General features: G+C 39.8%; 1 protein-coding gene across 1 annotated transcript in view; it reads left to right on the top strand.

Moving 5' to 3' along the window:
• The window catches only part of UPK3A (uroplakin 3A), a 931,143-nt gene that overhangs the window by 376,920 nt on the left and 537,179 nt on the right, over nt 1–17,044 (top strand). Inside the window, exon 5 of the mRNA XM_044087232.1 lies at nt 13,388–13,520. Within this exon, the coding sequence (XP_043943167.1) occupies nt 13,388–13,520 (133 nt within the window). The remainder of the gene's footprint in view (nt 1–13,387; nt 13,521–17,044) is intronic.

The raw sequence follows: 17,044 nt of genomic DNA on the forward strand, positions 1-17,044 counted from the left end.
TTGCACCTGGATTGGATTAGGGAGGAACTCTGCTTCACATGGATGGGGAGCCTGTTCCATAGACAGGGTAGTCTCTGGGATACATACCTCTCTCTCTCTCTCCAGCAGGTCCTATTTATATCACAGGCAAGATTTAAGTATTTAGAACAGGTAATTCTGGTACTGTTTGTTTTTTGGATATGCAGGAGATCTATTAGTGATGAACCAGTCTGTAGATGTTCCAGTTGTTGGATATGCCTGGTTAGATGCATACCAGAGGGGGCATTGTACCCAATGATGGATACTCTGGTGAAGGGATGCTGAAGTTCCAACCACCTGTCTGCTTAAGGATCTCAAGAACTTCTCCAAATGAGATGTGTTCCAGAGGTGATCATGGGAACCCTTCTCCCTCATCAAAATCAGTATCCTCAGTGACTGTTGTGAAAAGTCCATCTGCCTCCTCTTACACTTTCTCTTCCTAGGGACTTCCTTGGTGGGATATTCTGTGAAGTGTTGGAAAATATCATAAAACCCTGCTGGGTAGTCTGTGGGTCTTAAACCTGCAGTCCCTGTAATGTAGAATGATGTGGGCCAAGCGCAGACACGTTTTGGAACTAGATGGGAGATCTGAGGGTGTTGGAACAGTCTACCTTTCAGAGCAGAGAATACTCTTTTCACTACCTTGAAGGCAATCTTTTCTGGAACAAGAAGGAAGACATGGGTCCCAAGAAGGCAGGCTTATGGACAACTGCCTTCCTCTGCCCCAAGAGCAATTGCCCAAAGGAGGAAGTTGGAGCTGAACTATCCAATGCCGAAGATCCGAGGGACAGAGATGGCTCTGTAAACATCAGAGTTGACTCCAGTGTCTCAGATCTGACAATGAAACTTTGGCTCAGAGTCATCTGGCTCTGAAGGTGTTGGAGCCAGTAGTTGAGGTTAAATTTACTTCCCAAAGTTTCTTGTCTAACCACCTTAAAAAGTCCCAGGAATCTTTTAATAAATTTAGTAAATTGTAAGTACACAGGCGGCTGTGGTGGTGCAGTGGTTAGCATTGCTGCGTCACAGCAAGAGGTTCTCCAGTTTGATCCTCTGCTGAGGTGCTTTCTGTGTTGAGTCTGCATGTCCTCCCTGTGGTCACGTGGGTTTCCTCCGGGTGCTCCGGTTTCCTCCTACATCCCAAAAACATGCTGTAGGTGGATTGGACACACTAAATTGGCCCTAGGTGTGAGGGCATGCATGTGTGCCTTCTATGGAAGGTTGGGCACTGGGCTGGCAGCTCAACACTGTAAAACTCTACTGCCAATCATGAGCAGACAGGCGATCTGCTGTGGCGACCCCTAACCGGGAAAAGCCGAAAGAAGAAGTAAATTTTAAGTACACATGTTTAAGCATTCGGCCAATGAAAATAACCACTGAATGTTTTTGAACCTTGTGTAGCAACTATAGGTCTTAGTGGGGGATTAGTAATATCTTTATGTATTTTGAAATACTTGTATTTTTGGAATGCCAAGTATGGTTGGAGCTTTAGGTGAGGCGTTAAGAACATTTGAATAAATCTGGTGTTAATAAAACTTGAATCATATGATCTTCAAGTTGAAGATCTATTTTCCTATATTTCACATTCCTAGAACTAATAGACTAAATCCAGTCATTACTAATATAATCTGTACATAATAAAGACCTTTCTTCATTGGCAAGATTAAACCTAATTTTGCCATCGCATTGGTCAACATGCTTTCTCAAAAGATGACACCAAAGGGTGACACACAGGATTAAAATATTTTGTACGTATTTGACTTTGGTTTGTGTAGTATAAAATAAGGGTAAGAACCACACCGGAACAACGGAGACAAGACCCAGCAATCGCAATGGACAAAAAATATAAGCAAATAACACACACCACCATGCGCTGGGTCTGACGGCTTGTAAAATGCAAAGTCCAAATTCCACGAACACAGCAATGCAGGAAATCAGCTCAAAAACGACCAACAACTGCAGTACAAAAACCAAGCAGTTTAATAATAAAAAGACTGTTAGCGCTTTCACCCGTAGGCTTCTTCAGACAGTTACAAAAGAAAAACATACCATCCCCATTTTAAATACTAGGGCAGTACTGGTAATAGGTCAAATCTGAACACATGTCAAATACCATTTACTACACATTTGAAAAGGAATTCAATATATGGTAAAAAGACAGAACACATTACATATGACAAGGCTAACAAGCGCTAAACATTAAAAAATGAAATACTTTAAAAACATTTAAAACATTTAAGAAAACTGTCACATGGAGAGCATTTGTACATTCCATAGTTGAAAATATATTACGGTCTAAAACATCTCCTATTCTTTAGTGCAGGGGTTATATTAACCTTCTCATTAAGTCCTGGGTACTTATCTGCCCTGCATCTAATGATCCATTGCATCTCTTTCTCCAAGGTGCAGTTAATAATATCCCCTCCTCTCTTGCTCAAACGTACTGCCTCAATAACACAGAACAAAAACGTATGTTGTGGACCAGTGGTTAAAACATGTCTAGCTAAGGCATTAGTAGTATTAGCTATCCTAATCTGATACATATGTTCCCTCATCCGCTCCCTTAAGGTCCTATTGGTTTTGCCTATATAGAACAAAGTACAGGCAGAGCACCTAGCCAAATAGACAACATTAGAATCCAAACAATTGGTACCTGTTGAAAATTTTTGGATTCTAATTGTTTGGATTCTAATGTTGTCTATTTGGCTAGGTGCTCTGCCTGTACTTCGTTCTATATAGGTAAAACCAATAGGACCTTAAGGGAGCAGATGAGGGAACATATGTATCAGATTAGGATAGCTAATACTACTAATGCCTTAGCTAGACATGTTTTAACCACTGGTCCACAACATACGTTTTTGTTCTGTGTTATTGAGGCAGTACGTTTGAGCAAGAGAGGAGGGGATATTATTAACTGCACCTTGGAGAAAGAGATGCAATGGATCATTAGATGCAGGGCAGATAAGTACCCAGGACTTAATGAGAAGGTTAATATAACCCCTGCACTAAAGAATAGGAGATGTTTTAGACCGTAATATATTTTCAACTATGGAATGTACAAATGCTCTCCATGTGACAGTTTTCTTAAATGTTTTAAATGTTTTTAAAGTATTTCATTTTAATGTTTAGCGCTTGTTAGCCTTGTCATATGTAATGTGTTCTGTCTTTTTACCATATATTGAATTCCTTTTCAAATGTGTAGTAAATGGTATTTGACATGTGTTCAGATTTGACCTATTACCAGTACTGCCCTAGTATTTAAAATGGGGATGGTATGTTTTTCTTTTGTAACTGTCTGAAGAAGCCTACGGGTGAAAGCGCTAACAGTCTTTTTATTATTAAACTGCTTGGTTTTTGTACTGCAGTTGTTGGTCGTTTTTGAGCTGATTTCCTGCATTGCTGTGTTCGTGGAATTTGGACTTTGCATTTTACAAGCCGTCAGACCCAGCGCATGGTGGTGTGTGTTATTTGGTTTGTGTAGTGTTGACAGTCAAAATAGCTAGATTCAATTTCCTAGTATACAGTTTGAGTTCAGTAAAAACATCCAGAGCATCAAATTTCTTAGGATGAATTTAAAACCTTTTTCAAATAAACTAAAATGGGTTGAAGAAATGTCAAATGACAGTAGTTAAATATGTTAAAGCCTTTTTGGGTCAGTAAGATTCACTCAAAATCTTTAACATCTCCTCATTCTCAATCCTCCCTTGCTGATGGACTTTTGGTGCCCCCAGTTCCCAGTTAGTGGTTGGGTTTTCCAATATCATTGAGATCCTATTTCTCCCTTTTCTGCTATCCTTTGGGACCCCATTAGTGGAAGGAATTCTAAAGGGTCATTTAAATTACCCAAATCAAAACCATTCCTTTCTACATTAAATTCATTTTCATTCCCACTATTAAATTGGTAGACAGTTGTTACACTGTTGTTGTAGTGAGAATCGTAATTAATTTTATTGGTTTTAACTGCATATGCCATGTAGCTTGCACAACACACATTCTTTTTTGTTTACTTTGTAATGTGCAATTTATATCATGAAATGTTTTATACTGTTAAGAACAATTTTTTTAAATAGTTATTTTTTTTTCTTTTTTTGTCTTGTTTTTCCTTTGTGTCCTTCCAGACATTATGGTATGAAGTGTGATATGCCTGTCAGTACCACCGCAAGTTTAACAAAGTCAACAAAAATCTAATCTTTCTCAGCTTCTTTTTCTTGTAAAGCCATATTTCACAAACGTGATATTTTACAGTCTCACTTATTTGCTAATTTCAGTGTTGCATGTCATCTTCTGTTATTTCAATATCCCAACCCCAGACTACAGTTAGTCCATGGTACTCCCACTTGTTCTTGCCAAATCTTGTACTTTTTTTCTGCCATCAGCATTTTCCTTTGGAACATTGGAAAAAGGTTTCACTGGTAAAGTCCATCAGCTTTATTATCAGAAGAATGATAAGCAGAGTGCTGTTTGATGGCTCACTTTTTGTTGGACAGACTTTTGTGTTTTCTCCTTAGCCTGTTCTGCTTCAAAATGTCTTTTGATACTCTAGGAAGAATTCCAAAGACAGCTGGGTACAGCAGCGTGAATCTCACATGTGCCTTTTGAAATTCCCCAATTTCTAGGATAAATATGTCTCTGTTATGTCTGGTATACAGTGGATAATCATCTTCCACAGTCTCCAGTTTTTAATATTTTGCTCTTCTGCCACAGCTTTATTGGGATCAACTCTTTCTGCTGCTATGATTACATCTTTACTAATACAGGTCTTTGCTGCTTTCTCATGGTCAAGTATGTTCCTTCTAGTTTCTCAAGCACAGCAGAAAATCACAGGTTTTCACTGCATGGATTGTCCTTTAATTCTCGTTTTTTTGAAACGGCTTTTTAGCAGTCTTAGAATCAGCCAGCCTTTTCTTCATTTTGACCTCTGATTTTTTTTTACTGTTTTATCAGTTCATCTGTATAACAGTTTAAAGCTTCCATTTTTCTAGCCTTTTGTTTGAGTTAATATACTCCTTCAGTGTTTCATTAATTTTAATCTGCTCTGAGCACAAATTGGATATTTTTTTTTCCTCTAAATTACTGGAAGCCATGTCATGTAGCACAGATGGAGCGTGAACTGCTTTTTGCTGAACAAATGCAGAATTCTTCCAGCGAGAGTTTTCTCTTCACCACTTCTAGCTGATTTTATTTCAGGCTCTCTAATTTTCTTCTTTACTGGTATCCAGGCAGTATACTTAGTAGTTAGTAACCGAATTTTACTAAAACCAGCAGAATTGCTGGCCCTAGTCTATCAGTTTCTTTTTTCACAGTGGGAGGCAGAAATTAAGCTAAGTGTACAGCCATCTTGGAAAACCCCAATGTTTTACAATACCATTGATAATTTTGTTAAGGATGAATGCCCTTTTTTCTTCAGGTCATTTAATGTTGGAAAACTGATTAGAATAACTCCTAACAATTTTTTTATGTTCTGTGCATCAGGAATAGTTCTCCTCAAAGAAAGGGATAAGATACAGAAAAGAGAAATACTTCTGAAGTTTCTGGCTATAAGATGAGCTCTATAAAGGAGATGATTGTCACTGCGACATAGCTATGGGAGGATTAGTTGGGCAATTCTGTGTTGTGTGGGTAGTAGCGGCCAGTTTTTACCAAATGAAAGGTCTGCATGGACTGTTAAGAATGTTTGGTTTTTTTTACTGTTTTAGGGCGGCCACAGTGGTTAGCATTGCAGCTTCACAGCAAGAGGTTCTCCAGTTTGATCCTCGGCTGGGGTGCCTTCTGTGCAGAGTCTGCATGCCTTTTCTGTGTTCACGTGGGTTTCCTCCGGGTGCTCCGATTTCCTCCCACGTCCCAAAGACATGCTGTAGGTGGACACTCTAAAATTGGCCCTAGGTGTGAGTGTGTGCGTGTGTGTGCCTTCTGTGGAAGGTTGGGTGCCAGGCTGGCAACTCAACACCATAAAACACCACTGCCAATCATAAGCAGACAGGTCATCCACTGTGGCGACCCCTAACCGGGAAAAGCCGAAAGAAGAAGACTGTTTTTGTCCGATTTAGTGTTTGCCCATCAATTCTGTTTAAAGCTGATGGAGTTGGGTTTCCCAGATAACAGAAAACTACACATACTACTAATTTGGTCCACCTTATTCAACTTGTGGGTTCTCAAGTTGTTTGTCATTTCCAACACTGTAGCATTAGTACTTCAGCCTTGAGCCCCTTTAAGATTTAACCTTCCATAGTACGCTAATATCAAGTTATCTGTGATCTCATTTGCCATCAACACGTCCAGACACAGATCTCCATTGCTCAGTGAAAGTTAAGTGCGCCCCCTTTTTTAAATTTTTGCTCCGTTTTTGATCCCTTTTACTCTCGGAATTAATATTTTCTAATTGACTATAGTTTTTTGCAGTTAGTCTAAATTTAGCTTCTTTTCTCTTGTTTTCCCTTCTGTATCTTTCCTGCCATATCATACTGACACCTAAAAAAAATTGTTAGGTGTTACATAGCTGTATTGCTACTGTTACTTAACAGTTGCTAGAGGTTATTGCTAGTTTGGGGGGGGGGGGCGGTTCTTTGTGTGTCCTTTATGATGGATAGAGACAAGGAAACATGTTTCAAAAAATGCAGTAAATGGGGAGCACAAAATCCACTCCTCCAAAAGACTGTCATAATTTGCATGTGGATGGGAGTAGTTCACTTGTCTGAATATTTTGCCATTTGTTTTGCTTTTGGTCTGAGAGCTTTATCAGATAGAAAAATAAAACATTGATTCTTCAAGGGTCATTACCCTGAGATCTTTACTTCGTGAAAAATTTGCCAAAAGTTTCAAAATCTAAAGAGTCTGGGTAGACAAGCACTTGAACAATCCTAGACCTTCTTGAGTGCTGAAAACACTTAGGTTGTGAATGTCCCTGTGGCTAGGACTCCCACTTAGAATTCTCTACCACCTCTGGAGTTCTCAGAACTGATAATTGTTCAGGATGTTTCACCAAAGTGACCCACTATACTCCCTTTTGAAAGGGAACCCCATCAGATCTCTTTTTGAACTCCTTTCACTTTATTGAGATTTCTCTCATTCTACAAGAGAATGTCCAAAGCAGACCTAGATCACTAGATGAGTTTCTTAGACTCATATTAAGAAGAGAGTCATACCATCTCCTGTGGCTTTAGAGGGAGTTGGTACGGGTCCTCTGCTCCTTTTTGTTCCCTCCCCAGTGTGCATTTCTGCTCTGGTTGGTATTGGAGCAGATTCTTCCACAAAACATGTGTCCTCTGTGTTGATCCTGGGGATGTTTGGTTCAACGCACTTTACTCAAACCATGTTAAGGAGCCTTGTCCTCCAACGACTGAGAATTTGACATTGCATCAGAACAATCTTCTGGACAGTCTTGTACAGCTCCATTGATGGGGTCAAAAATGTTGGCATTAGTCTTGGATTCTAATCCCCCTCCTTGAGACCATCCACCACCTTCACTTTAGGGATGCAGTCTTCTGCTCAAATTTCCTCCTCTGGCAGGAATTTATCTGGTTATTGAAGTGGTATCTTCAGATCCTGCAGAGGTTGAAACAGCCTCCCATGTTATGGGGAGTAGGATTCTCTCCACTGAGAGCTGAACAGACCTCATTAGGAAAAGCTCCACCCTGAAACTCGCGGTCCTTCTCTCTTCCATCAGATATCCGTAGGTCAGAAACCAGCTACAGGTATCAAAACTCCAGCTGCACAGCAGGCAGAGCCCTCTGAGGAGTCAGGACATGCCTCACTTTAAGTACAGAGGAAATGGATATGTAAGGGGTGACACTGTGACTCCCTGGTGTAGTCCATTACATCCAGTACAGACTCTGACACAGTGGGCTTCTCTGTCCCCTCCCAAAGACACCTGTTTTTGTGAAATATTGGAACATATGCAGCAAAAGAGATCTTGACCCACTGCTCCTCCCAGGGCAAGTAGGTTCCCAGAGGCTTATACCTAGCCCCATCTACTTCTTGTTTGGTCCTTCCAGCTGATAAGCTAATTGATCTGACAGTAAGGAAGTCATGGCAGGAACAAGGTTTGTGTGAGGTGGTGCCTCAAAAGCCTGTCAAAATTCTTCTCCCCAAGGACAGGCTACACCAAGCAAAGTGTTATGTGGGTGGATATCATGATGGCAGCAAGCAAAAAAGATCTGACCAGCTGGGGAAGCTGGCATATGCTTTACACATTTTTACCTTAAGAACAATGTACCATGCCACCCAAATGAATAGCTTCTATATGAATAGTTTCCAAAGGGATTTGGCTCAGCAAGCTCTAACTACTCTGAAAGCACCCCAGACATCTCATTCAAGGAAACATTTGGAAGCAGCCCAGGGCACAATGTCTAACATTGCTAACCCCATTCATACTTTCTACATAACATATGTATGGATCAGATGGCGCAATGATGGCAAGACAGGTCTGGTGTCTGCATGAGGTGGTCTGTGACTTTGTGGATTACTTTTAGGGTGTCCTTCACCAGTTTCCCTTTGACAGATCTTCACTGTTTCATCCATCTGCGAAAGAGAAGATGTAGAAGTGTGAACAGAACAGCAAGACACTTTGCCATTAAAGTGAAATTTGAGGCCCAATAAGGATCGTGTAGTAGGAACAAAAAAGGTCCAAGATCACTCTGGTTCATAAATTTCAAACATTAGCAGTTTAGCATTCAGGCTTCTCTTCCTAGTACCTATTTGTTTCTTCATCTACCCCTTGTATTATACCCAATCATGGACAAAATCCTTACAAGTCCATTCATTTCCCTTAGGAGGGTAGAATTAGGCACAGACTAAGCTACTATTTGTGAAGGCACAGACTAAGCCACTATTTGTGAGACAGTCCCTTAACTACCTTCCCCATAACATCAGGTGAGTTTTCCTGAAAGCTGCTTATTTTAAGGATCTTCTTGTGCATAGGTTCATAGGTACCTACTACTAAGCTATTGATCTGCCAAGATGTTAAGAAGCCTAGCCTTATATTTTCCTGGTACATTTAGACATTGTATATTGAGTATGAATAGCCCATAGGCACTCAGAACAAAAAAAATTGTACATTTGCTTGTTGCTCCATGCGTACTAGACTTCAAGGAATTTTGTGGTTTCCCATCCTTTCTTCTGAATTGCGCTTGAAGATAAGTCCTTTGTTTTTTTGCAGAGTGGAAGACTTTTTCATAGAGGTGGTATTCTCTGTAATGCATACCCGTCACTTCAGGTTTTATTTATATTGCAAAATAGTTCTCTTCAGTGGGTGTTCACTCTACCATTAGACTTCCATATGTATAATAGGTCTGACAGGAATAGGGGTTGTTAAGGCCTATATTATACCAAGAGTAGTGACAAAGCTTTGAGGTGGTCTGCATATTTGTTTGTTTTTTTTTTTTTTTTTTTTTTTTTTAGGCCCTTGATTTGAACTAAGTTTGTCTGCTAGTAGATTATATCTTCTGGGACTGAGCATGTGATATCCTTTACTATTAGCTCTGCAAAGTGGTTGGCATTGTTTAAGATTTTTAACATATTTAAGGAAGGCTTTGTGGTTTTCCTACTTCTGGATGGTTATCTTTAGCTCATGTCTGGCTTTATGTTGATTTGATTAAGGTCTGACATTCATTAAGTTTAGCAATAGTGTAACTGACATCTTAATTTAAATTTATTTTTGCATGCAATGTGTTTTTATTTTTGAACCTGTTTATTGGCTCCCACCACAGAGGGATTATTTTTAAAATTGGTGTATTTATTTCTGAGAACAAATGCATCTTTGCAGCTTTTATATGTACATAGAATTTGGCATGAAGTTTTCAGCATATGCAATGGGATTATCAAGATGGAAGGAACTTTTGAATTTAGCATGGTCATTTCAATTTTAGTAGATTAGCTTTGGCACAATCTCTGAATACTGAGGTATTAGAAGATTCTTCGGCTTCAGTCTTATTGTGACTGATTTCTGGTCCATTTGAAGAAGGAGGGAGTTGGCAGTTAGTGAGCAGCTACCTTTTTAGTATTAACCCGGATGTTGCTGGGTTATGCTGGTAGATACCCTGGGTAGAATTTAGAGCAGCTGGGTTTAACAGAAAACAAAGCTGCACAAAGGCCCTGAAGACATTCTCTCCAAAGCTGCAGATTGACCAGTCAGCGAAGTCCCATACACCCTGCCCAATCAGAGACCAGCAGGAATCAATATCCCTCTGCTCCTTTTTTCACCAGGAGCAAAGCAACAGCAGTATTAATACCAAGCTGGCTTCTACAAAGCAATTTGTAGGCTTTCCAGTGATTCCTAATATCCAAGAAGACTAGGAAAGCATGTCCCTCTGCTCCTCCTGTTACCATGATCAAAAACAGAAGCACTGATCCCAAACTGATTCCTGAGCAGCAATTTCTAGGCCCTCCACTGCTGGTCTAAGTCCAGATAATGCAGATTTTAAAAGATGGATGAAAAAAGGGGATTCATACTCTAAATATCAGTGTGTGCTATGTGATTGAGGTGATACCAGACAAGAGGCTAACTCAAGTTTTGAGTCTAATGGATGGGCCTTCCCAGTTTAATCTTTAGTGACCAGTCAAATGAGCAAATGAGATGAGACTGGGAGGAGCTTCTAAAGTCAGATTTACAGTAAAGCCATCGAGTTTAGAAGCACAACAGGGAATGGGTAGGTAGGAAAAATCCAATGTAGTCTTACACCAGCAGCAGTAGTATCTCAGCACTTGCAGCTAAATAAATATGCAAATAAATACCCTAAACAAAAATCCTACTTCAGCTTTTCAGTAATTAGATGTATTTTTTCAGTCAAGTGAATAAAAAGGGTTTTTTTCTAACTCACCCTACCCAAAACTTTAAGGTAAAACAAAATTTAAAATTGTAATAGAGCAAAAAGAAAATATTTAATTGCTTTTGACAGCTCTTAGATACACCAACCAAATCAGAATTTCAGCATTACTTGAGAGCTTTGCTCTGATTAGCTGTGTGGGACTGCTAAGGTCTTGTGCTACAGGGCAAGGGACACATGCTATGGAGGTGATTTCAGTGTTTGCCCAAGTTTTTCTGTGGTGGTTCTTCCCTTTCTTAAGAATGGCTTGTTCTGTAATTCTTTCCTTGTGCAGCAGTCTGCTTGCTTTCAGTGATTTGGAATTTGAAGCACTGAATCACTTATCAGTTTTGTGAACATTTTCTGGTTTCAGGGTTATCTGAACTGACACCACTAGCAATAATTTTATAAACATGGATTAAAAGTGGAATGTGTTTTTTTTATCGTGGGTATTGTAGAGGGAATGTATTCCAGCATGGCAGTGCTATACCAGTACTAAAACTCTTGCTTGGAAATGAAACCCAGATTTCAGAAGACTTTATCTGGAGCAAGCAAGCCTTAGTCTACTTGCCCAGTTGTAGATAGCATTCTGTGGGAGAAGGGCAGCTAAACTGTGCTAATGTGTTCCTTGAAAGGTGCTTTATGCACTAATACAGGAATTGACAGACATTGAATGCTTTGCATCATGCCAACATAGATTTTGTTTACTAGTCTAGCAGACTAGCTTACTAGCCTCTATCCATGAGACATTCCAGGAAGCTTTGTTATGGTAACAGTGCTCATAGTGGCTTTTGGTATATGATTGTTAGCAATGATTTTTTATTTTATTTTGGCAGAGTCTATTCAGATGGGACTGTAGGAGAGAGTTCCACTAATGTTACAGTACAAGAGAGTTCCACTAATGTTACAGTACAAAGGATTGTAAAAATAGAGACTGGTTTCTGTTAATATGTGGAATATAGCTTTCTGTACAAACATTATTAGAGAGATTTCAAATATGTCAAAGGCAACAATAAAACAAACATGAAATGGGTATAGAACTAACAATTTGCAAACGTATACATACAAAAACCTCAAAAAGGAAAAATCTTTTATTGAGAATTTAAAGATCCACATTATTACAGAAGTATCTCTAAGAGAAAAATGAAATAAATTTAGAATGAAGTGATGAAAACCAGGAATGAAATGCAAGATATCTAGGATATGACCTATAAATCAAAAATGTACAGCAATAATTAGTTGAGCAAACTAAAGTTATCAGAACATTTGATACAGAAGGCATTTTGTTTAGGATACTTTGGTAAGAGTTTGCTCTCCTTAATATATTTTTGTCTCCAGTCAACAAACGTTTGACCAGTTCACTGACTTTGTCTAGCCAGTTTTTGATGGTGTAAAATTTTGAGAGAGAGAGAATACAGTACTGAAATAAAACTCTTAATTAGTACAGGCTCTTTCTGTAGCTGCATTTTACTGACACTCAAAGGAGTCTAATAGAGCCTATTTATCTCTGTAATAATTCCAAAACCATGCTGCATACAAGCTATTAAAACATTTCATTTTAAGCTTACATGGTGTGTAACACTGTTCCACTGATGTTTAATCTCGGTCTAGTGCTGCTAAAGAGATTAATTGCTGTTCATATACTATTTACATGTGATCATCTTCATGTCTTTCTAAATATTGTCAACCAAGTAAGACGCACAGAACTGCAAAGTCTCGCATGAAAGCTTACAGATGGACCAACAAAATACTGCTTAATAGTATGTCTGTAGCTTTAGTGGTTACTGAGATTGTAAGTTGTTTTCATGATGTTACAAAATTAATATTTACTGAGTTTGTGATGTGTAAAATAGAGTTTAAAACCTAGAATCAAATTTATCAGTATCCCTGTAGAGAATTGTTTGGACTGAATTCTGTGCATTCGTATTTCTTTAACCTTATGGTTTGAGATATTTATTTATTGAAATTTAGTTGTATGGGAAGTCCAACAGGGTAGAAGCCCATTTTCAGCAGAGGCATGTGGAGAAAAGTTCCAGATTATTACAAAACATTTTAAGAACAGTAATTTTACAATCTTCAAAAACATCTGCGGTTTAAATAATTATAGCAAATTAGACATAATATAAAAACATTGGTTAAGAATCGATACAAGGTATATGACAAGATATGAACATTTGCTTGAAATGTGGGGATATAATGTTTATAAAGAAGCTCAGAATGCAAACATTGGAAGTTGGAGTACAAATCTCCAGCTCTCCATTTATACAATAAATAGAATGACATTACACAATCAGTGTAAGAATAGTCACAAAAACAAAAAAAAATGAAAATGGTGGGATTTTATTATGTATATGGTGACTTTCACAGATACGTTATGATTAATTGTGGTCTTGCTTTAGAGGCAATTAATATATTTGATTCTATTATCTGAACATTCCAGTAGCTGAAGTTCAGAAATGGTAATAGGAATGTCCAATGTGCAGAAAACAAAACAAAAACTAAATACAGAACTGCATCAGATGGAAAGAATGGGAATTCAAAAGTATGATCTTTATGAATGCTTCTTGTTTCAGTTAAAGCATTTGAAGCCATTGATACCTGGCCTGGCAAGATGACTGGAGGACAAGTGGTTGTTACTACCATCTTGATTGTTCTACTTTTTGTCCTGCTGTGTGCGTGTGTTGCAACACTGGTGTTTAGCATCTGGTAAGTCACCATTTAATTCTCTGTCATATATGTTTTTGTTTTAATTCCTGAATTAGTATGTTAGTTTATAATATCCCAATTATTGTAGATGACTTTCTGTATCACTGTAGATGTATTCAACATCTCCTGCCAAGGATATCCCAACGTCTTAATAGTATAACAAAACCTTTAGTACTTACATGCGTTCTGTATCACTTATACACTCCCCGAGCAAGGCATAGGGCATAAAGGTGACATATGGATGCACACAGTCAGAACTACTTTGCCACCATTCCAAATGCTGTCATTGAATGCCAATCTGAATGCCCTACTACTGTACTGGTTACCAAGCGGTGTTTCAGATAACTGCCCTGTTGGGGTTTCTTTCTGTCTTTTTTTTTTTTTTTTTATTTAGTGCTGTTGGTTCAAGTCTTCCAGAAAGGGAAAATGTATGTGTGGGAGGCAGATTCCCCATAAAAGACAGTCACGACCAATGTTTTTTCTGTTTGAGTGCTTCCCAAAACCATATGCAGTGTTCTATCTGCCAGGCTTTTGTCACCAAGACCCTATGTAGTAGTGTCTCCTCTATTTACCTTGAAAACCAATGTCTTAAGCTGTTGGCTAAAGGAGCTATGCCAGAGTCTTCCCATCCTGAAGGTCAGCTGTCTGCCAAGAAAAAGGCAAAAAACTTGGGTCGATATTCTGCCATCCAGCCTCCCTCCTGGACGTCCATCTCAAGACTAGTGAAAGTATCTAGAATCATTCAGTGGTTGCCTCGTATTCCTGTGCTGTGAGCCTGTTGGAGGCCAGCATAGAGCCAACTTCTTCCTCAGATGCTTTACAAACATCTGCCCCTGACAATGAGGGGGAACCTCTACTGATTATATCTGAGGGGGATTCTGCAGATCTTAGGGAGGAGATCTGTACTACACTTACTGAATGTCGCCAGGGGTCTGATCTCTCCAAGGGTGTTTCGTGCAGATGTCTCACAAAAAGAGACTGAAAACCAAGCAAATTTCCCCTACAGCTAAAGATCCCCAACATGAATTGCAGGATTTTACTCTGGGGTTGTTGAATGCTTTGATGGTTTTAAAGCCTCCTCAAGGGGTGTCTGTGCCTGCTCCTCCCTAGTCTTCCATTCCTGTTAAAAGACCCAGGGAATTAGACTCTTCAAATGAGGATCTGGATTCTGGGGAAGAGCCTCTGGCTTACTCTTCTCAAATTCCTTCCTCCTTGGACTGTTGTTCAGAGGAAGAGCATTATTTTGGTTCAGATTCACCATTGGAGGAGCTCTCCTTTGGAGATACTGTTGCCAGCATGATGGAGTTTAAGTGGGATTATTCCCAAGTCTCTATCATTCGAAAAAATATATTACGAGTTCCTCCAGATGGAGTCTCTTAAGCCATTAGCTGTCCCCCTTGTTCTGGCTGCCCACATGGGTACCTTTTCTGCAGCTTCTGTGTCCCCTGGTTCTCAGCCCTCTGCACTCAAGAAATTGAATAGATTTTACAAGGTGCTTGACAAATGTAAATTTCTTTATAAATGCCCTTCTGATTTTTCTGTGGTGTCTGTCTCTTCTGATAAACCCTCCAAGCTGTTGCTATCTACCAAATTGCTACCATCAAATAAAGATAGTAGGGCCACAGGGAGACTTGGGCAAAAGGCTTTGTATTGCTGCCTGTTTTTTTATTTTGGGCCATCAGCTACCAGGTTGACATGACCGGGTCTGTTTTGGACCTCCTTTCTCAGGTTTCCAAAGTGGTTTCTGACCTTCCTGACTCTGAGGGGAAAGCTTCTGCCCTTTACTTGTTGGGCTTTCCCTCTGAAGCTGCTCGCCACTCTGCCAAATGCAGCTACGATGCAGCTTATGCCTCTTCTAGGGCTGCTGCCTTTGGTTCTGTTATGAGGTGTTACTCTTTGCTTCATCTTCAGGCTGTGCCTGATGACATTAAGGCCAAACTGCTGGATACTTCTTTGGATAATAATAATTTTGATGCTGCTGAACTTTTACGTCCCTCTAGAATAAGGGTAAAGCCTTGCAGGAGTTGAAACATATCTTTTCTCCTATTCTAAAGTTTGAGGCATTATTACAACAAATCTGCTTTTGTTCGTAGGCAATCTCACCCCCCCCCTACCTAAGGGGGGAAAAGGGTTCTAGATGTATGCCTCCTAAGTCTATTCAAACCCCTACCTGCTTAGAAACCTACTCTTCAGGATAAGCCAGGTTCCATTTGACTATTTTAGCCAGGTTCCATTGTCCCTCCATCTTTCCCTGTCTCTTCAAAAAGATCACAACAGACTCTTGGATTCTGTCCTTTATCCACCAGGGATATTTCATGGCTTGGAAATCCCTTCCTCCCTTTTTGGGCATCCCGCAACCTTCTTGGGAGCAACTTCCTCTTTTCCCAGAGGTGCTCACTTATTTTTAGGTCCAGGTCACCATTCAGGCTGTGCCTTCTGCCCAGGTAAGGAGTGTGTTTTTTATTCCAGAATGTTTTTGGTTCCCGGAAAGGAGGACTCTTGGAGACCAATTCTAGATATTTCCCAGCTCAACATCTTTCAGAAGATTTCTTCCTTTCATACAGTCTCTTTCCCCCTTCTACTCCAGACCTTTCTGGTCTCTGTGGATCTGAGATGCCTACCTTTATATCTCTATCCATCCCTTTTTCAAGAATTTATTGTTTCTCTGTTTTTCCTTGCATTTTCAGTTCTCTGCTTTACTCTTTAGCGTCTACTGCCCTAAGGGTATTCACCAAATGCCTCACTCCTGTCAATGCCTTTTGCAGGATGAGAGGAGTTCAGATCTTTCCCTGTCTGAATGATCTGCTCATTCAACCTTCTTCCCCTGATGCAGTGCTTCAGGATCTCCAGTTTACTCTTTCCCTGTTAGTCAGGGGTTCACCATAAACTTACAGAAATCCACCTTCTTCCAATCATATTTCCTTGGTTGCAGACTTCAGGCTATTCCATGCTGGCATCTCTGCCTGCCACAAAGGCCCCCGACTCTTACTGCCTTTCCAGTCTCCTCTTCTTCTGGCTTCAGTCATGGCCAAGGAGTTTCTCAGGGTCCTTGGGTTCATGGCTTCTACCAATTCCCATGCTCTCTCTGGCTGGGTTCCACATGAGAAAGCTTTAGTGTGGCTCCAACATTGCCACCCCCTGGACTTCCAAGTACCCTTCCTTCCCTGTTTCAAGCTAGAGCTTCCGTGGTGGTTTCTTCAACTTTCTGGCAATCTGGGGCTTCCTTTTCATCAGAGATCAGACTACATCAGTATAAGAGATGTGGCTCTGCTTCTAGTTCTACAGGCTTTTCAAAGCCTCTTTCATCCAGTGCCCCTCAATTTTTACTGACAATACCAGAGTAATATGGTATGTCAACAAACAAGTTGGTACAAGGTCCTGTCTTCTTTGAAGACTAGCTCTTCAGGTCTGGGATCTAGCTTTTCAATATCAAGTGACTCTTCAGGCAGTTTACACACCCTTGGAGCACAATCTAGTGGCAGACTTTTTCAGCAGGTGCAGCACACAAGCTTGCGAATGTATGT

This window comes from Protopterus annectens, chromosome 11.part0 (genome assembly GCF_019279795.1).
Source record: "Protopterus annectens isolate FY-2018-M chromosome 11.part0, PAN1.0, whole genome shotgun sequence".
In the NCBI taxonomy this organism is placed as follows: Eukaryota; Metazoa; Chordata; order Ceratodontiformes; family Protopteridae; genus Protopterus; species Protopterus annectens.